The 22,106-nt window shown below is 39.7% G+C and overlaps 1 protein-coding gene across 6 annotated transcripts in view; it reads right to left on the bottom strand.

Moving 5' to 3' along the window:
• BTBD9 (BTB domain containing 9) overlaps positions 1-22,106 on the bottom strand; it is a 406,941-nt gene that overhangs the window by 330,121 nt on the left and 54,714 nt on the right. For all 6 annotated transcript variants that reach the window (XM_040644643.1, XM_040644645.1, XM_040644647.1 and 3 more), the window contains exon 6: positions 20,890-21,009. In XM_040644643.1, the coding sequence (XP_040500577.1) occupies positions 20,890-21,009 (120 nt within the window). The remainder of the gene's footprint in view (positions 1-20,889; positions 21,010-22,106) is intronic.

Here is a 22,106-nt window from a genome sequence, read left to right as displayed (position 1 = left end):
CTCCGTTCCTCCACCCCTATACCCTCCTTGGCCAGGTAATTCCTTTTACTCTTCACCCACCCCATCTCCACTAAACGTTCTCAAGTACTGCACCCTACTTTCACATTGCGCTTACCACAGAATTTTACATTCATCTGTGTACCTGCCTGATGACCTAGCTCCCTGCTGGTCTAGAAACTCCATGAAAATGGGGCCCTGTCTTCTTGTTGCTCATCCCTGGTTACCAAGTGCCCAGCACATTGCCTCACTCATTACACAGTTTTCAATGAATAAATGAAAACTAATATCCAATCCAGATTTTTAAATTAAATCCCATTAATAATGGGATGAATGATGTTAAACCTTTCCTTATGTCTCCCAGGGAAAGCCTCAGAATAGTCTATGTGGGTCACGAATGCTTTCTTTGGAAAGGGCTCTTCTGGAGGAACTAGAAACTGTGCTGAGTTTCACATCTGGGCAACTTAATATAGAGAAACTTAGCACGTAAGGGTAAAGGAGACCAAAGGCAGAGAAGCTGTAAAGAAGGTAAGTCCTGGGATTTTTCAGATATCTTAGGGGAAGTTTTAGACTTTCCAAGACCATGGAGTTGGGAGTTTGGGGCACTCTTAACTAGACTGCATGGAGTTGAAGACTCCAAGTGACCCCTGGGTTACACATTTATTAAACTGGACCCTTAAAAACTCATTTAAAAACACAGACATCTAGGCAGAAAGAATACTACCTATGAGCTTCAATGGAAATAATGAAAACAAAAAACCCCCAAAACTCGATAGAGGTTTAGACAGTAAGTATAGGAAAAAAATAAATTATGTTTTTGAGACTATTTCATACTCTTACAAATACTGCAAATTTACTACAAAGGAAATTTTATGAGCAAATTCTGTTCTTACGAGATTATTAAAACACAGTATTATAATAAAGGTATATGACTGTTCCTAAACCTCATTTAGTCATCAGACTAAATTACCCCCAAGAATCTATCAATCAATCAATTAATTCATTAGCTAAGTCAAGCAGCAGTCCTTGAATGCCAACTATGGGACAAGCACTGGACCAGGAACAAGAAACCGTCAATTATTCCGTCCGCCAAATGTAATTCCAACCTGATAACATATTTCTGTAGTTTTATAATATAACAGAAAACACCATAGTTTTAGATCACTTCACCACATTTTCTAAAATTTTACTATGTATGTAACATAATGCAAGGTATGTGTGAGATAAAAAGATGGCTGAAACCTGCCCTGAAGGTTCTTGCTTCAAAACATACCTTTTTAAATTTTCTAAAATATTGTCTAAATAATCCAAAGAGATTTATACTGATGAGCTAATTGAATGGAGGTTAAAACGAAAAAAGTGAAGTAGACATATCAGTGAATTTACCTGTTTTCTTCTTATAACAAACAGATGGTATACTTTGATGAAAATACATTCTTAATCATACTAATAAAAAGAAACCATATGGTATTGAACCTTTCCAGCTCTAAGAAGGTGAATCTCAGAGTAAAATCCTTGGACCAATATAAATTAAGATTTATGGTTAGCATGATATGAGCTACATGATTTGCCATAAAATGGAGGAGAAGGAGCCGGTCACACACGTCATACTTTTCAGTGAAAAGCAATCTCACAACTATTAAGAGATTCATGACATGTCCCTCACACAGGTACTATAGACAACTCCACAAATCCTGCAAATGTTTTGTCCCCACATCAACAGACTTATCTAAACCACACAATGACTAATTCAATCCCTCTCAAAGGGATGAACTTTTCCAATAAAGAAAAATAAATTGAAATGCCAGCTACTTTAAATCAAGCACTTAAGTAACGTGTTGCTACTTAAATTGCACAGATAAATATTCTGGCCTAAGTTCAAGGGAAGCATGAATGTAAATGGGGGTCATTATGAATGAGCTCTATTTTGGAGAATTGCTTTAAGGTATACATTACTTTGCAGGCCTCAAAAAAACAATCTTCTGGTTTTGCTTAGAACAGGGCTTATATGTTGTTAGAAGTTACTGGAAAATCAACTATGCATTCTACTTTCAACTGATACATGCTCTTTACACATATTTCAAAACCCAGAAAATACTGAATTCACTGACACTGCCACCACCTTGGGGTAATCCACAGTCTCCAAGACTTAAAAAAAATAAAATAAAAATCCAAAAAGGAACATCATTTTCCAGAAATAATGGGCATGTAGTGAAAGCAGCCAGCAGAGTGCATTCGGCTCCACTCTTGCTGTGTCAGCAGAGGCTGCCAAGTCTATCAGTGGGCCAAATTAAGGCTGGTGAAGTTACAAACATGTTTTACTTTTCAAATGGATTAGGAAGTTCCAAGATGTATTCATGTCCAAGTCTGAGTAATGTTAAAGGTAGGGGTGATGTTACTGAAGAGAAACAAAGACTTAAAAACAAGACCAAGCTTTCCCTCAACCACCTCCAAACTGGAAATCTTCATTTAGGTAATGCCTTTTGATTTAATGAGTGAGCTTAAGTCCTTTCTTCAACACAGAAGTGGAATCTGTTGGTTAGCCATTCTTCTAGAAGAGACTATCGCTCATCAGGTTTCTGTTTCTTTGCCTCACTGGTTAAAAGGCAATTTGACTCAGGATGAGTCACCCCGATCTCTAACTCGCCATGCCAGTGTCTGTTGTGGTTGCTCACGACCAGCATTAACTGGAGAGGAAGAGCACACAGAAACCTAAAGACAGGTATACAACCCATCACAGGAGGTTCTCATGATTTGAGGACAACAGCTCTATGAAAAAGGACATTTAAAGTCAATTCACTTAAAACAGGGACCAAAATTTCACAGAGAATGTGGGAGAAAAGAGGTTCATTTAGTTAAAAAAATTGTGAGGTCAAATATAAGCATATTTTATCTTCTATTTAAGAAAATATAAATAATAAATGCAACTCCGTGCTGACCCAAATAGCAGTAGTAATAAAAACTTGTTCAATACCATTAGGTATAGTTCTTCTAACATTTTCTCATTAACTTTCCCAGCACAATTATAGTGACAGATTCTTCCAAAAATACAGACATCACCAAATCTCCTTTAATTTTTTATAGTCAGATCCTTCTCTTAAAATGCCTACCACGTCATTATTTTGGTGGATTTTCTCTTCTTTGGTCATTCGGTGGTCTAACACCACCAGATCTCATTTGCCAATGACTTCGCACGCAAGTCTGGTGGTTCTTCAACATTACTTTTCTTGATTTCATTAAATCTTTATTTCCTGTATTTTTGCAAAATCGGCCTGCCATTTGACTCTGCAGTCGAGGACAATGGTTTTACATCTTCACAACAATCAGTGAAACACTGTAACTAACAGGATGGGTAGGGATAGTACTCATCAGGGATGAATGTTTGAGTGGGAATTAAGTTTACACGTGGACAGCTCATCAAACATTTTTATATTATGATGACTTCTGTTTCCCTATTCAACCTTTGTGACTGCAAGGCATGGGATAATGTATTCAGATAACAAGGGGAGCCATATATGAAAGGACACAGTCATCATAGAAATGCTTTTGTCTTTGGGAACTAGAAAACTTTCTCAGAGGACTACAAGTAAATCCGAGAAACAGCTCCTAACATTTTACATTTTAATACTGCCTGTCTGCAAGCCCTATCATCATAGTATAAATAGACTGAATAAAATGATACCTAGTATGCATCCTACTCTTCAATAATGGAAATGATTTTATTCTGGCATCATTCACTAACCATAGCAGCAAAATTAAAATCTTGACTTATTAATTTAAGCATCCAAATGTATACCTGGCAGCTGTAAGAATCTGGATCTACTGAGGCTACTAAGTACTTTAAAAAGATTAAAAAACATGTGGCATATGGATATTATCCTTGTTCTATGGAGCGTGTGTGTGTGTGTGTGTGTGTGTGTGTGTGTGTGTTGACCGCCCTGCAGGAAAAGCTATTACTTCAGAATCCTGAAGTCCAAAATAAAACAAAATTTTTTATCTTTGAAGCCTCAAGAAAACAAAGACAATGCCACAGATGATAAACAGAGATGGAAAAGACAGCACTGTGTGCTAATAAAGACTTTCGAGTCGGACAGACCTGGTCCTCAATCCCAGATGTTGTGTTCCAGCTGTGTGACCGTAAGTTCACTGTGCTCTCCAAGTCCCACTTTCCCCATGTGTGGAATGCAATGGTTACTTAGCTCCCAGCCAAGACCAAATGAAATACTTAAAAGTGTCTGGAAAATTGTGGGCAGTACCCGTGCTATAAAACCATGGCTTAGCTGAATATACCTCCTCCTTTCAGGCATGATGACAGCATATAGACCTCCAGAAGCCTCTCATGAGCCTCCACCTATCTATAAAAACAAGGTGTTCTGATATCATTTTGTGGAATTTGTCAGAATTCCTTGATAAAGCCAGTATTATAAATAAAGCTCCTCCCTCCCAAAAATGAGGTTCCAGACCCAAGCACACAGCTGCTAAGCCTTACAATTAAGAAGGAAGAAGTTACTGAGAGAAGTGAATGGATTCTCTCCAGTGACACTGTACAACACCTCACTTAGCTCTTTCTGGTTGTGAGATCTTAGGCAAAGCTGAACCTTTCTGAGGGTTTGTAAAATGAAAATAACCAAACCTATCTTCAAGAATTATTTTAAGAACTGAAAAAAGTAATTTATATAAAAGCACATGGTACTCAGAAGGCACCCATCCTTATTACTAACACATCACAGATAATGTCATTTTTAAAATATCAACAATTTATATTTAAAAAAAAAACCTAAACCTCTCGAGATCAATACATGAGTCAGAGTCCTTCAGACCCATATTCCATAAGGTATATTTTAAAACACATCATGACAGCAATAAAACCTATTCCTAAGGTCTGCTCCAAAGATGTCACATCTATTGGTCATGTCTTCGCTAAGATGACAACATAAATAAGAAACTGATAAAACCAAGGGATAATGGTCAAATAATGAGTACTGTTCAATGACAATGTTCACAATAATCTCCCAGTTGGCCAAGCAATGGAAAAGTTTGCAAACACTGCAGTGCCCTTCTAGGTACAACGCGAGCAATGGCAACAAGTACTAGCAAGGCCCTATTTTCAGTTTCAATTAAACCTACCACTTTTTCTTAGTTTGCTTTCTTTCCAGAATCGGGTTGCGCACATAGGTTTACGTAAGTTTTATATCTGAAGATAAGCCCCAGGATCTGTTTTCAAGAGCTCTAAGAAAGCCAGGAAACAGCTACATCTTCTTCACAGTTAACAAGTCAAAGAGTGCTTCTCTACACGCACTGAAAAATGACAGTGCTGGTCAAGGCAGGGGTGTCTGCATAAAACAAAAATGAAGTAGAAAACACATCTGAAAGCGAGCAATTATCATCACTGTCCCAGCAGCAATAATCTCTAAGCTTTTCTTCCTGAGTCTCTGCAGATACTCTCTCTTGCCCTGCCACCAGCTATTGCACTGGACTAGCTGAACTCCCACCCATGCCTCAACCACCTACTTTTCTGAACGTGAACCTGAGCACCGGAATGTCACCAAAGACAACCACACGAGGCAGGTGGAATCACTACTGGCAGATCATGCTGACCAGTCTCAAGTAAACAAGCAGACTCAAATAGACTCGCCCACGGTCTGCAACAACTACGCATATCCTGCATTTCTCCATTCTACTCCAACCTCCAATGTCCCTTTCACCCGCAGCTGGTGTGGATTCCATAGGTCTCAAACGAAACAGAAGCCATCACACTGGCACTCGCAGCCTGGGACTGGATTTGTCCCCTCTTTCCTTCCTCCTGTCATGCAAAATAAAGGTGTCTCTCAGTCCACTGGTTTTCTCTCTCCCTCTTCAATCTCTCTCTCCTGGATCCTTTCAATCAGCATTTAAACGTGCTTTCGTACCTCTCATCCTTAAAGCTCATCCATTTCTACCTTCCATCCTGTCTCTTTATTCACCTTCAGAGCCAAGTTTCTCAAAAGATTTATCCATTCTTTCTTTCTCCATTTGCTCACATCCCAGAGCTTTTTAATTTCAAATTTTTTTAATTTAAAAAATGATGTTACAGCAAGCATAACAAAAAGTAAATAAAAATCGAATACTATCTACTTTCCTTACTCTATCTTTATTTTCCTTAAATAATCAATATTGAAATTCAATGTGTACCCTTCCACACCATTCTCTATGCTCCTATAAATCCATAGACATTTATATACATACATAAGGTAGTTTGCTTGTTGATAAAAGAAGCATCATAATTAACACACGATGTGCATCATGTGTTTTTCATCTAACAATTTTTACGGAAATCCTTCCAGGTCAATTCATGTAGACACAATTAATTCTTTTTAATTTATATGAATTCCCTTCTTGATGGGCATTTTGGCAGTTTATGGTTTTTTTGATGCCTACAAATAGTGCTGCAAAATCAGCATCCTTACATACACATTTTCTTTGAATGGATTTCACCAAGAGGAGAACTGCTGCCTCAATGACTATATGCACTTTACATTTCATGATCCATTATAAATTTATTTCTTTAACCGACTCTAACCTGGCTTTCAGCCCCACCATGTCAGCTACTGCTGGGGGGGGGGGGCAGTGTACTCCATGTTGTCAAGGCCAAGGGATACTTCTCCTTCCTCATCTACTTGATCTCTCAGGGACATCTGGCATCTTGACCTGTCCCTCCTTCCTGAAGCCTCACTTTCCTCCTTGTCCTCCTCCCGTTGGCTACTCCTTCCCCATTTCCTTTGTTGGCTTCTCCTCACCTACCTGATCAAGTTCTGGAGCACTCAGACTCAGTTCGAGGTCCTCTTTTCTCCTTCTGCGCTCGATCACATTTTATCTCTTCTGAATCTAATCAACTCCCATGGCTTCAAATACCATGCTCTAAGACAACAACTCTTAAATTTCTTATTTCCAACCTGGACCACCTTTTTCAGCTGTATATGCAACAACACTTCTTGGAAGTCTCACAAACAAAAGAACACCTCAAATCCATCCATTTCTCCCTACCTTCCCTGCCACCATCCTTATATAAGCAACCACCATACGTCTCCTAAACTATAGCAAAGGCCTCCCAACTCATCTCCACTCAAGTAAACCTACTCCCCACAAAGCAGGTCTTTAAGAAACGTAAGTCAGATCATGTCACATCCTTGCTTAATCCCTTCTCCTGGGACCACACATTCTCTAGACCACAAGCTCCTTAATGTGGCCCTGCCGATCCCGAACAACCTGGCTACCACCTACCTCTTCCTCTCTACCTTGCCACCTCTCTCCAGCCACAATGACTTATTTTTCATGCCCTTAAATAGGTCAACGTCTCTTCTCCCTCAAAGTTTTCCTGCCCGTGCTCCAAACACTTTCCTGGCTTTTGCTTTGCCTACTTTACTGCTAATCATCATGGAGGTCTCTACTTAAATAGCACTTCCCTAAAAGACCTCCCCTGACTCACCCAGCTGATGCTGTGTTCTTCTGTTATACCTCCAAAGCTCGTTTGCGTCTTCCTTCTTTGCCTTTATCATAGCTTCCTTTACTTATAATTATTTTGTTTAATATCTGACTCTCCTGCTAAGCTGTAAACTCAACAAGGGCAGCGGATGTGGGTTTAAGGCTCTCCGCTGGAGCTCTCCTACCTAGCACGGTGCCTGTCATGTAGCAGGCACTTGATAAGTATCAGCTGAATAAATGAGGAAAACATACTTTTATTTCATTTGGGGAGATTAGGGAAGATTTCCTGGAGGAAATGGCACTTCAGCTTACTACCTGAACGGACCAGATTTCAGTCGTTAGAGATGAAAGAAGAACATTTCTGAAAGAGGAAACTGTTTGAGAGCAAATGTTTGATACTATTAGAGATTTTGTAATCCAAAACCCAACACAATCCTGGCACCACGCATAAAATAAAAACCTCACTATATAAAAGCAAAGCAGATGAAATAGCGGGGTGTCGCCATTTATTTCCTAAGTACTAATTCTGCAACTAGCTCAGACTGGCTCCCTCACCTTCTGCCCACCAATGTCATCCCATCTCCTGGCCACCTAGGTTCCAAACTTGGAAACTCTCTTTGCCTCAACTTTTTGTCATTATTATTCCGTATTCAACCACTCATTGAGTTTGACTGGTTTTTCCTTTGAATGTCTTTCACAGCTATTCTCTTTCTCTATTTTAACCAAAGACATCCTAATTCAAGCCCCCTTCACACATGGAATTACCACAACCCTTTCCTAAACCAGGGTTTCTCATCCTCGGCACTGCTGACACCTGGGGTTGGATAACTCTTTGTCATAGGAGGCTGTCCTGTACACTGTGGGATATTTAGCGGCATCCCTTCTACCCTCTAGATGCCAGTAGCACCCTGCCCCTCAGTTGTGATGCCAAAAGTGTCCCTGGACATTGCAAAATGTCCCCCCCAAGGGGGGGGGGGTGGCAAAATCACCCCCTGTTGAGAATCACTTTCCTAGATGACATCACAGAAAAAGCCCTCTAAAATTACCCAATCAAAACTCAACCCATTCTTTTAGGACGACTCAAATTTCGTCTTTTTGATGAAAATACGGATGCTTATCAACAAACAGATGCATAATTGCTCAACTTTACAAATAATAAAAAATCTGCACAATAAAACAAATGAGAGACCACAGTTTGCTTCTCAGCTTGACAAAAGATTAAACACAGTGATAATGCTCATTGTTGATAAGGATGTGAAGAAATAGGTACTATCAGAAACTCCTGGTAGGAATAAACTGGTATAATGCTTTTGGATGGCATTTACCGATATGTTTTGCATTTTAAGATCATCATATCCTTTGACTCTGCCCATGTGAAGAGATAATCAGATAAATATGCAAAGATTGTAGTGTTTGATAATAGTAAAACCAAAAACATCCTAAGTCCCTCAGTAGGGAACTATTAGGTAAACAACAGTACATTCAGAATATTATGCTATTCGAAAGGATAAAGCAAATGTTTATGGACTGACATGGAACAACAGCCACGTGAATATGAATATATATATGCAAGGTTTGAAACTAGTATATATTCCATAATACCACTTTTACAAATAACATGCTTATGAATGACTAAACACAGAAGAAAGACTAAACAAATATTTGTCAAAATATTATCTATATATGTATAAATAGATAAATTATATATTATCTATTATCTATCTATCTATATAAATCTATCTTCAAATCATATTTTAAATGTATTAGAGGAACTGTTAAATCTTCTTTTAAAATCTCTTGGAAAAGTCCAGTTTAGGGAATCTATGCTCTAAATTTTTCAGTTTACTTAAAGCAGGCTTATACATTTATTTACCACCTTTATTTCCGGCAAATATCCTGAGTTGAAATATTCTGTTCTGAGCCACATTTTTGCCCTAGAGAAATCAGTAGTAAAAAGGAAGTTTACGGAGAAAAATATATTTTTGTTCATGACAGCTTACCGGTATGATGCATCCATGAATCATATTGAAAATATGTCCCTTGAAATCAAAGAAAACAATATGCTTATACAAAGAATGTGCCCCAAAGTTCCCCAATAAAAGAAAGTGTTTAATCAAAATATTTGTTGACAGCTGGTTAGTGCTGATTCTAAAGTAGAAAAGAAAATCGGTGTCATTGTAGTCTTTTGTTTTGTGTACAAGAGCCGAATATGCAAATTAGCCCAAAATGGGGACTCATTATGTGTTCTACACTTCAAGTGTGATTTTAAGCACTGTAGGTATATACACACACACACACCCAGAACGCACATGTATCTCAACAAACCATGCACGTCGTCTGTTCAGAACTGAGAAGCGCACGCATGCTTCTCCAACATTAAATGGAAGGCAGATGGCAGGCACTGATCAACAGAAATAAAATAAAATCCTTCTAAATCCTACTCCCTCTTACATTCCTTCTAAGTTTTTTTCTTTAGAAAAATATCAAGCAGTTCTTCATTACTGTTGATTTGCAACTTCAGAATTACAATAGGCAATGCAAAAGAGGATTTCAAAGAGGGAAAAATGTCTTTTGGCACGGATTCTCTTTCATAGTCTTAGGCAAGAGATAACGCTAACTTTGAACCTCATAGCATACAGTAGTTTTATCAGTATCTAATGTGTAAATTAGCTCTTTCTATAACTGGAGCTTTAGCTTTCAAAATACATAATTACTGATCATTTTAGTCTGCATCACATTTCTTTTGCAGGGTGAAAGAACTAAAACAGCTGTTATATCCTAATAGCTTCATAATGTGCACAGAATTTCTAGGACTATTAGAAATTAAACCTACAGCTTCCTATCAGGCAGAACATATTCATGTGTATATATGACCCACATTATTTGGAAGAACAATTATTAACTTATGAAATTATAATTTGAAACATAATGAAGTAAGACTGCTAAAGAAAATATTACAGCTCTTAAACGGGGTCAAAGCTGCCAGGCCACACCGATTGGTTCCCCCACCTTTCCTCACATCGATCAAGTCCTCCAGGCTGAAGGAAGTCCAAGTGTTCATGCTACCACCATTCCTTGCAGGGATCGAGCCCTCTATTTTCATACTGGGAGATGAATTTCAGAAGGTGAACCAAGTTTGGCACGCTGCCCAGAATTTCTGGCAGCAGACAAGCAATCTGGTTTCACTTCTGGTCCGCTCTCCCCTGAGCCAACCTTGTATCCACAGAAAGCACCCTGATCTAGGGAACTTGTACCATTTATTATGATCACTGAGAAAGCTCTGATGGTTTTATTAACCATGGGACTTGTACATACAGTCCTCTATGAGCATATTTTCTGTGGAAAGAAATATTACAAGATCTTATTTCTTAGTATCTCCTTCAAACACTGGGGGAAAAAATAGCAAGGTTAAAAGGATTTTTCCAGAAAAATAGAATATTATTCAGGCACCTTCATTCAGGAATGTCAGAGATTCAAAAAATAGATTATTATACGGGCACCTTCATTCAGGAATCTCAGAGATTCAACAATATATCTGATGAGCAACTACTACCAAAGGAATATACAGTGAGGTCCAGGGACAACAAAATAATTAGAGGAACTGTTAATTCCTCTATTTATTATGTAATTAATGGCTAAATTGGGTGAGTTAAGTTATAAATGCTAAAAGGTCAGAGCAATCACTGCTAGGCCCTGTGGGGTGAAATGTTAATATACATAGGTCTAACTCTCCACTGAGACAATTATTAACTACTTAACTAATATCTTCTTTAGATTACCACCTCCAAAGTAAACGGAATCAGAAATGACTATGTAATTCACAAATAAATCTGTGTCTGAGTTCTTTTTTCTGACCTCCAAGATCTGAGATCTAGCTGTCCTTCCCTCTCTTGATCTTTCAAAAAGCAAAGTCAGTGAAGCTTTACTGCATTGATAGCATTTTCTGATTCACTCTGGAAGATGTGTGGGAGGTCCTGGAAACTCTTTCCCACCATTTCCACTGATGCCTGGGTTCCGGTTCCCAGGTCCATAGCTCTTCTGTGCTGGAGGCCCCTTGCTCATATTAAAGAGCCCAGAGTCCCAGATGGCTCTGTATTCTCTTCTTCCCTTGCTTTGTACTTGACAGACCCACAGTCCCATGCCCAGTAGTTCAGACCCTAGCTTCCTTGTTCAGGATTTCCTAAGTTCCATAAGTAAATGTTGGGAAAACTGTAGTACCAAACAGGTTCCAAAAGGAGATCTCAAATAGGAAAACTGATACACTAATGTCCATTTCCTTACAGGTGGCATGTACTCAACAATGGAAACACCTAGGGAAATGCATTATTTTTCTAAGCGAAAGACACACTGACTCAAATCCTGGCTCCAAAAGAGGAACTTTTTCTCTGCTTCTTGGGAATTTTTACCATTCTCCGAATATTATTTGTGAAAATTAACCTAATTTACAGTTCTCCCCATGGAGTCTTCTAATCTTGTTGACAGAAATTTAAAAAAAAAAAAAAAAAAAAAAAAAACTTTAAATAAAACCAAGTCCCACATCCCTGAAACAGTTCTACAAGGTCACATAAAGAGAGAAGGACTGTCATTCACGTACATGTCTCAGAGCTTAGGGAGGTATGGGAAGGGAAGTGGTAAACAGACGATTTCGACTGGTGAGACAAAATAAGGCATTTTTAATAAGAACCAAGAACGAAGTTAGAGAACTCACATGCACGTACTCCCAGTGATGGGAGAGTTTTGAGAAAAGAGTTCAGGTTTGGCCACGTCCAGTACAGATTCTGCCTTTGGCAAGTGTCCTGCATACACAGGACATCCTTTCTCCCTCTGTTTGCCTGCTCGATCCCTTGGTCCTTTATGACTCAGTTCAAACCCTCTCTTCTGTAGGAACCCGCACAGCCATGGTCCTGCATATCCTATATATTCCTTTATTACTGCACCTATCGATACTTTACGTTATCAGTCCTTAGAAGGTGAGCAGCCTATGCGCTGTTCATCCTTTCCCGCCCGACACCTAACCTAAGTGCCACAGAGCAGGTGGTCAGCACACGTTTGTTGAACGTCACATGAATAAATGCTGTAAGGAACAGAGTAGCACTGAGAAGAGTGAAAGCATGAGAAAAAGGATTCTGATGCTCAACCAGAGAAGTGCTGTCTGAACTTGATCCTGGACCTAACTGCTTGGGAAGCAACTATTAGCACCACCAAATATAGTGCTTGCCCTTCCAGAATGAAAAACAGACAACGGCTGTTTGTGGCAGTAATAACAGGTCATTAGTGTTATTAACATCATCTCATACAATAGGCTTATTAAAAGACACTAATTTATATTCTAAAATTATAAAATAAAATGCAAAGGAAAAGGACAACCCTGTTCTGTTTTCTCATATTCCGACTCCTCCACCGCACACACAAAGTTCAACCTGTTATTACCCTTTAAACAAAATGAAACAAAAAAAGCCTGGATGCAATTGAATAACTTAAGCACAAACAGCCGTGTCTCAAAGGTCTTACTGAATATAAAGCACAGTGGGGTTTTTTTTTCTTGGACCTAATAAGAGGATTGTAGGTGAAAATAATAAATAGAAAATTCCTAAACTTTAAAAAAGAAAAACAGCAATTCAGGATGTGAAGAGAGCTCACAAAGAGAGACTCCATAATATATGAAGTAAGCTTCTAAATACAGTAGAAGCAAAACAAATCAGGAGTTAAGAATGTCAGGCTCACTACGTAATAATAAAGTCTAAAATGACCTTATTAGGAACTAAAGGGCCGGAAAATCCAAAGCTCTATTGACAAACTGACAGAACACACCTAGATAAAGGACTGCTACACTCCCTTTGGAGCATTTTAAGAGTGAAAACTTCCGCAATTGTTCATCATCTTCATCGTCCCCATCCACACGGCTCGCAGCCTCGTAGTCGGGGCGGCTGTGCCCAGCTCGAGCACAGCAGGCCGTGGCCACTCGGGGCCCTGTCCCCCGGCATTCCTGGAAGCTGCTGCTGCCCAAGAGGCAGCAAGAGCTCCCCTTCAGGGCTGCACGGCTGCTCTGAAGCTACACCGGGGCTGATTCTTCACCTCATATCCTGCAGAGGCAATGCAGGACTGTGATGCTAACTGTGTGGTCTGAGGGACCTGCAAATTTAGCTTCTCTAAGGCTCAGTCCCCTTGTCTGTAAAATTAGGCAGTTGGTGGCATTTCTCTCATGGACCTATTGTGAGGATCACACGAGGTAATGACGTGTCTGGCCAGAGAAGAAGCTCAATCTGTGTTAGACTGTCCCCTTCCTGTCTCTCCCGAGCTCCTGTAATCCTGCCTTTTCCTCATCCTCCTTTCTTCTGCTCCCTGATTCCTTATAAATATTTAATGGCTCAATCTCCTTTGAGTTCCGCTTCTATTTATTTCAAAAGTCCAAAGGAAGATTTAAAAAAAACAACCACCCTTATTTGTATGAAACTGAATAACTACTACACAGGCCCACATACGTGCTACACGTTGTGGACGAGACCTGCACGCACATCTACGGACTTCGGACGTAATTCACGCTTCACATGAGTCCAAAGACTTAAATGGTACAAATAGTTTCACATGTTATTTCACAAATCACAGACTTCAGAACAATTTATATATAAATAAGGTTTGATTTAAAAGAAAAACCTCTCTTTGGCCTCAAGTAAAATTGTTATGATTTAGTGACACCATGTGGCTACATTCTGCTTTGCATTCTTAGAAGCAAATGTTCCTCTGAATGCAGGATTGCTCTATGCTGGTTCAATTATGACATCAAAGTTGTAGGTAGAGGTACAATTCAAACTAAGTATAAATGAAAATGATTATTTTTTTAATGTGAAACTATTCCTTTTCCCTTTACATCTGAATAAGGCATTTCTTGAATTCTGAAGACGCCAATCACATAAAGAAAGTAAAGGCTCAGCGTAATTCTAGCTAAATTCTAAAGCATCCTGGTGAACCAATGAATAATGTAAAAGTACCTTCCTTTAAAAGTAAATAAATATATCAATGCCCAGTTACAGGGGGCAGGGGAGAAAAAGAGAGAAAAGAAAAGAGACTGACAGCTTTTGTACAATGTGAATACGGTTGGGAAAGAATGCTTCCATAAATAGCAAAGTTTACCTTCCTGTTTGTTTCACGTCTAGTGGACCCACAGCACTGTGTAGGTACTCTAATCTAATGAAGATGGGTAAAAAAATTACACTGCTCTAATGATGGCAGGGATGAGGAGGGACCTGGAATGTATGGCAGCAATAAAAGAGATTAAAGCGCCCTATACCAAAGTACAGCACGGTTTTAGTATTCATCTAATGAGGCTCCTACAGGAGACCAGTTACTCCTGAAATAACAGTCAGTGTACACCAAAGAAAGGCTAAATATCTAAAACAACGACCAGAAAATATCACTCCTTTCACCTCAGTCAAAAATACCATCTCCCCTCTCAGGCCTTCCCAGACCACCTACTGAAAATACCACCCCCCCCACCCCAACAGCCACACATGCCTTCCCTTGAACCCAGCCCCTAGCACAGTACCATCTTCACAACACTTGAAATGACCTGACGTGTTCTTCCTTGTTGACATCGGTTCCTCCCAGGTCCCATGACAGCAGAAACCGTGTACAATGCATAGCACAAACCAGGAGCTTATTTTGGAATGAGTGAGTGATGAATGAATGAACGGATGAATAAATGAAGAAAAATCTATTTCCTTAGCTGGGGAAGCATGCCTAAATTTCTTGTTGTACGTGAGAGTAGAAGCATGCTAGTGAGATGTTTATCATCATTTATGGCCTCTAATGCGACCGCTGAGACCAGAAGACAGGCCGGCAGATGCTCTACAGCACCCTTTCTTTTCTCCATGACACATCTGGCACATTATAATATCCCATTCAAAGGGGAAAAAAGGAGAGAAGGGAAACTACAATAATTAAAACACTTTCAGCTATAGGCAAAGACATCAGCGAAACAGAGTAGAGTATATGCTAGAATTTAGCATACGATAAATAAGACCGTTCACATTCATGTGGTAAGGAACAATTATTAAATAAATAGTCTTCGTCAACTGACTATCCCTTGGAAACACACACACACAGATGTTCTGGCTGAATTAAACATCTAGATATAAAGATGAAAATAACAAATAGTAGAAAAAACTTATAAAAATGTAAGATCTTTAATGCTAAAGTGAGAAACACCTTTCTAAACGTGATCGCAAACCACCAGAGAGCAAAAAAAAGATCAAGAGATTGGACATTTTTTAAAAAGTAAAATTCTATATGGCAAAAAGTACCAGTAAAACACTAAAAACAAATTGTGCAATACATGACAGGCAAAAAGATGGGGGGTGTGTGTGTGTGTGTACACATATCTATCAGTGTGTATATATCAATACATCAAAATAAAGTTTTGATAAGACAGAAAAAGATAATTGCCTCAGAAGAAAAATATGCAGAAGACAAAAATAGGCTTTTCATAAATGAGAAAGAACAAATGGCCATTATTAAATAATACCAGACCTCACTGATGATAAAAAAAAATCTAAATTAAAATAAGATTTTTTTTTTTTAACAAATCATAGCTCACACTGGCCGTGTTGACAAGCCTGGTTAAGGGCTCAGAGAAAGAGCATTTTCATGTGCTATTGGTAGAAACTGGATACAACTTAACCAGCGGACAAGCTTTTTTACCGATATTTAAAATATGTCCTACATTATAATTTGATAAAAAAAATGTCATGAACAAGACTTTCCCACGATGATACTTAAGAACAAAAGGAAAGGCAGAAGCCCAGTCTGTGTGAACTGCAGCCATCCCTCCAGTGCCTTCTCAATACTCTGGCTGGCCTCTCTTCAGTAACTGTCCCTCCTGACTCGCTCTCCTGTCTCTGCCCAGCCCCTGCTGTCTACCCTTCTCTTTCCTCTCTCAACAGGCACACCCTGAAGGCTGCACTTTCAGGCGCTATTCCTTTCCTCAACTCCCGGGTTTTGCCCCAGGATCACTTGCGTGATTCCAGCTACCAGCCACCTGCAGGCTCTGAAATCCACCTCCACCGCTCACACCCACGTTTTCAAGTCTTCTCCTATTTCAGCAACATTATATGGCTGCCAAGTTACCAGCACCCTGTTGAGAAACAGCCAGAAAGTGTTTTAAAACACCCCAGGGCACTCCATATTTGCCACTCCTTATTAGTGTTTTTTGTTCAGCCCTGGGCTCTGGCAATCAGGAAAGCCGTGGAAGGGCTTGAAGAGAGCTTCCTAGATAGCCAAGAAGACAATGTAAAGGTGAAGCAGAAATGGCCTTTTCCTGAGAAAGAGAAAGCTGGTAAGACATAACATGGTTCTGAACGCATATGAAAGATTATACTAACATGGACAAGTCCATTTTCTTCATCCCAGGTGGGAACTGAGTGGGGGGAGTTACTAGTCTAGGCTTTTGGCTGCATAGAGCAGTCCCCACTTAACCTACAACACATTACTAAACAGGACCCAGGAAGACAGAGCAGATCATTTCCGTCCATTCACCATTATGGTTGGAGCAATCACTCTGGCTTTGAAGCCTGATGTTATCCTATGTATTGCCAGTAGATAAGGTCCACTACCTTAGCGAGGACTGAATTGCATTCCACAGATATATAAATGGCAAATTATATGCCATATATATTTTGCTACAATAAAAAAAAAACGCTTTACCAAAATGAAAATACATTACAACTGTTGGAAGCACACCAACAGGCAGGTTATGAAGATGGAGCGAAAGGTTTGAGTCATGTTTTGGACTGCTGTGTATGGACTGGCAATCTGGAAACATGTCGGGAAGACGAGGTTCCTGAAGTCAGGAACAGTTTCCTCACAGTGAGAGCCGCCGTGGCCACAGAGGAAGGCAAGAATGGCTCTCTTTCTCTGAAGGTCAAACCAGCTGAGAGTCTCGAAAATGAGAAAAAAAAAATAATAACACAAACAATTTAAAAATAATAAAAAAAATAAAAACAAAAAACAATACAAATAAAAGCCATCAGTGACTGCGCCTCTACTTTGGGCCAGGCACGGTACTCAATGTTTGTACACACGCTCGTCATCAAAACCCTCCACAGCAAACTCATAAACGGTGTTGCTATTCCTGTTTTTCAGTGGTGTAGAAACAAGGGCTTGGAGAGGCACAACTTAATAAGATCACCAGGCCAGGATTTGATGAAACCAGAGAGTGAGAAGAGCTCTATGTAACTCCATAGCCCATGTTTTTGTTTGTTGGTTGGTTGGTTTTTATTTTTCTTACTACACAGCGCTAATTTACATGCAATCCAGCCAAGACTCAGAGGGAGCTAGGTAATCTCACACTCCCCAACTCACAGTGTCTCTCTTCTTTCGTGAATGTATTTGATGTACTCTTTCCTCAATACATGATACTCACATATTTTAGGATTAACCTCAAAATTCAGTTTCCTCATGAAAATATAGAAAGTTACCTTTGCAAACCATGTACAGAGACCTCTCTAGCACTGATATACATTTTAACAAATACATGGATAAAAAGTACCAATGAGTATATACACATATCAATGCTGAATTGATCTCTTCTTATACAGTCAGTGCCTTGACCACATGAAACCTGTGCTAACATTTATAGAGTACCTACTGCATACTAGATCACAGCCTGAGTACCATGTAAGAAGACTAAAAGATACTCTTTACTTCCAAGAAGTTGTAATTTTAGTATTGGGGCAAGACAAATACTCAAAGGACCCTGAAAAACAAAGGTGACGTACAAATGTGCAAATTAACTAAATAAGGCAAAGTGAAAGAATTTATATGGGCCCAGTGAAGTCCCTGGAAAATGTGTATTTAGAACATTATTTAGATAGTCAATAAATGATTGTGAAGATAAGAAAAACCAAGTATAAGGGCTCCTGGGTGGTCAGCTGGGTGACCAACTCCTGGTTTTGGCTCAGGTTGTGATCTCAGGGTCATGGGATCGAGCCCTGTGTTGGGCTTTGTGCAGAGCGTGGAGTCTGCTTGAGACTCTCTCTCCCTCGCCCTCTGCCCCTCCCCCACTCCCTCCCTCCTTCTCTCTCTCTAATAAATAAATCAATCAATCTTAAAAAAGAAAAAGAAAAGAAACACCAGATATAAGACACCTTTAGATTATCAACCGAGACTTTTCTTAAGTTCATTTTTAAATACTACCAAAATCCCAACCTATTACAAAAGGCAGAGTTTAGAAAGGAATCTAGTAATATATGTTAAGGTGGTTATAAATCTTTTTAATTGTATTTCTTAACTAATATGGATATCAAGACTCTTTCCTTTTCTTGTTGTCACTATCTCTAACATCACCTTTGCTCAATTCTTCTCGACCAGAGCTGGGAACCGGCATACCAAGACAAAAACTAGCATTATCAATCCAGCCAACCTCTACAAGACATAAAAGTTACATCAACAAAAGCAAGGCCACACAGAAGACACAAAATAACAAAAGGGGAGTATAGATAAGGCCCACTAATAAATAAGGAGAAGTATATTTTGTAAAAGCCAGAGATCATGACTGAGGGCACACATCTCCCTCCGTACGGCGAAGTTTTCGAGTGGGTCAAGCTCACAGACTCTGTCATGGCTAGTCTTATACTCATGATGATTTGTTCTGGGAGTCATGTTCCTCTTGTTTCAAGTTAAATGCAAACACACAGTCCTTCAGTCCACAGCAGATGCTTTGGTTGCTATGCTGCTTATTTTTTAATCCAATACAACCATAATAACCGGAGTCAAGGAAGACTCAATCGCCTCCTCTAAGCTGGGGCCCCTCTGTCACTCTTACAATATCCCTAGGCAGCTTTGAGATACAAAATCTTCACTCAATTTCTTGTCCCTCTCATTTTAATCCATTCAAAACTCCTCTGATAAAAGAGCAACTGCCAGACCTGCAACACTTTAGTCTCTCTTTGGGGAAATGAAATTGATTTTCTTCATTTTCACACAAGAGGATCCCTGGGTAACAATATTGTGTCCAGTCATATCCATAATAAAAAAAATGTAGGCAACATTCTTTACTGTACCAGAACGCTGAAAGGTTTTGTGGAGTTCCTTTGGTGGAGGTAAGAATTCAGCCTGATGCTCTTAGATCATAAGTTTACGAAGTACAAGGCTGTCTCCTGACCGAGAAAGTATGTGCAGTGCGGCATCCCCATCTGCTCCAAATCAGCCAATCAGCCACAATGGGAGGTCGGCGGAGGTCATGGATGAGGGTGGGGACAGGACGGGGTAAGAGGCCAGATCCATATCGTCCCTGATTTACACCCACCATATATACCTTTCCTTCTCCTCTTGCCACACCAGACTAAATGAACCAATCGTCTTCTGCCTTTGATCTTTTTTTTTTTAAAGAATTTATTTATTTATTTGACAGAGATAGAGACAGCCAGTGAGAGAGGGAACACAAGCAGGGGGAGCGGGAGAGGAAGAAGCAGGCTCATAGCGGAGGAGCCTGATGTGGGACTCGATCCCATAACGCCAGGATCACGCCCTGAGCCGAAGGCAGAAGCTTAACCGCTGTGCCACCCAGGCGCCCCATGCCTTTGATCTTTTGACTTTAAGGTAAGGAATACCTGAGGGCAATTTCCAAGGAGAAAATTACAACAGAAAAACAAAACAGAACAAAACAAAAAAAACAGCAGAACTTTGGGCGCCTCTAACTACCTTCCTCAACTCTCAAATTCATTAATTGTATAGGTTTTATAGAATTTCAGAAAGTTTAAAAGATGGCTTAAACCTAAAAGAAGAATATGAAATATCAGAACCGTAGCTCATCAACACTTTTTAGAAACACCTTCCATGGGGTTACAACACATAACAACAATAAAAGCTAAGGTGCTCTGGTTGAAGGGAGGCTGTGAGCCTGGAGGCCCACCAGTTCAACCTTCCCTGCTCCAAACCCAACCCACTAGATACACTTGTTCTGTCAAACTCCGCTGATAAGCACTGACCTAGAAAAAGAACACAGATATTCAGAACGTGCACACTAACATCCAAAAATCTCCTCTTGGCCCTGAAGACTATGAGCGAAGCCTCCAGAAATATCTCCCGTGGCTTTTGTGGGAAGAACGCAGCCCCTAACAATCACTGTGCTCTCAGTGTATAACATGGAGCTTAAAGAGCATCTCTACTTCTCCCGTGTTCTCTGTCCCTTCTTGTTCACTGCATGTCTTCTGCATATGTATGGCACAAAACGCTGAAACACTTCCACAGTATACTCTAGAATTAAGATGCTTCATTTTCCATATTTTCCCTAAGTTTTTTTTAGTTGGGATGCATTTCGTAGCTGATATCCTTAAAAAGTTCTCTACTTTGAGACAAAAAAAATGTAGCCCGTTTCTCAAGGTTCACATCTCCTTAAATAAACATCAAAATCATTAATTAGCCAGGAGAACTAACCTGCAGACACGGGCTGGAAAATATAACTTTTGCCAAGAACGACACAGATACTGCGAATGATCAATCACTCTGATCCAATCAAGTTCATCCATTGACACTTCAATGAAGTAGGAATAAGACCTATGAATCAAAAGGAAAAACGCAGAAAAAAGTACCATATTAAAATAACAAAACCAAGTTACACGTTAATAAAATGTTAAAAGATTCAAAAAATACACTGTTTGCTCATTACGTTTTCTCCATCCAATCAAATTATTATCAGAACTTCTGCATAACAATCAAACGCTGCTGACACTAAAATCTGTACAGAGCCCGCTACTGTAGCGTGTGCCACAATGTACCGAAATGACCTCTCTGCATGCCTGTATGCTTATTAGATCACAAACTGCTTCAGAACAAGGAGCATGCCGTATTTATCCTCACCTCCTCAGGGCCTAGCACCCTGTTTGGCATGCATCCGGCACGCAAGATACTTGTTCCTTTTCAAACAGAGCCAGGATGCCTTGCTCCTGCTGTATTAGCACTCATAAAGCCAGGACAGAGAGAGGAGAGAAAAATTGAGAAGTCGGAGGTGTGCCTTCTCCTTCTACCTTCCCTAGTCTGGGCGCTCAGCCCTATTCTCTCAGGAGAGCCACCTCAGGATGGTTCCCTGGAAAGGCCAGCTTATCTCCTGCTCCCTCCCAGTCTCCCACCAACCCACACACATATGCAGCCTCAAGAAAAATAAATGACATGGGTGAAGAGATAATACGCGTTTCTTTTGGGTACAACATAGAATTTGGCAGCTAATAATCTGGCAGTAATGAAAAAAGCCTATCATCCTCCACTAGTCAGCCACCCTGGACCATTAGATGCTGGTCCCACACTGAACAAATCTATATTCCCCTGTCATAAGCCAAATTTAAATTTGAGATGCAGTTATTACTTGTACTGTAATATCAACAGGAACAATCTCAGAAGATTTAGGTGACCATAAATGTCAGCCTACAAACAACAGTTGTGACCAGAAAAGGTCAGCTTATTTTGTGTCATCCCCTCATTTTCTGCTGTCCCCTCACTCCCATTCATTTTATCGCTCAGTCTCAAACTGGTTATAACCTTTTATTGAACCTCTCTGGGTTATCAGTAATGCAGGATATAATTTTACAACACATGTCAGAATCTTTTGGGCTTAAGATTCTGAATTTTTCACCTTTGCTTAGAATGATAACAACTTC

The sequence above is a fragment of the Ursus maritimus genome, unplaced genomic scaffold, assembly GCF_017311325.1.
Source record: "Ursus maritimus isolate PB19 unplaced genomic scaffold, ASM1731132v1 scaffold_30, whole genome shotgun sequence".
NCBI classification, from domain to species: Eukaryota; Metazoa; Chordata; class Mammalia; order Carnivora; family Ursidae; genus Ursus; species Ursus maritimus.
This window is presented reverse-complemented; position numbering and strand designations above follow the sequence as displayed.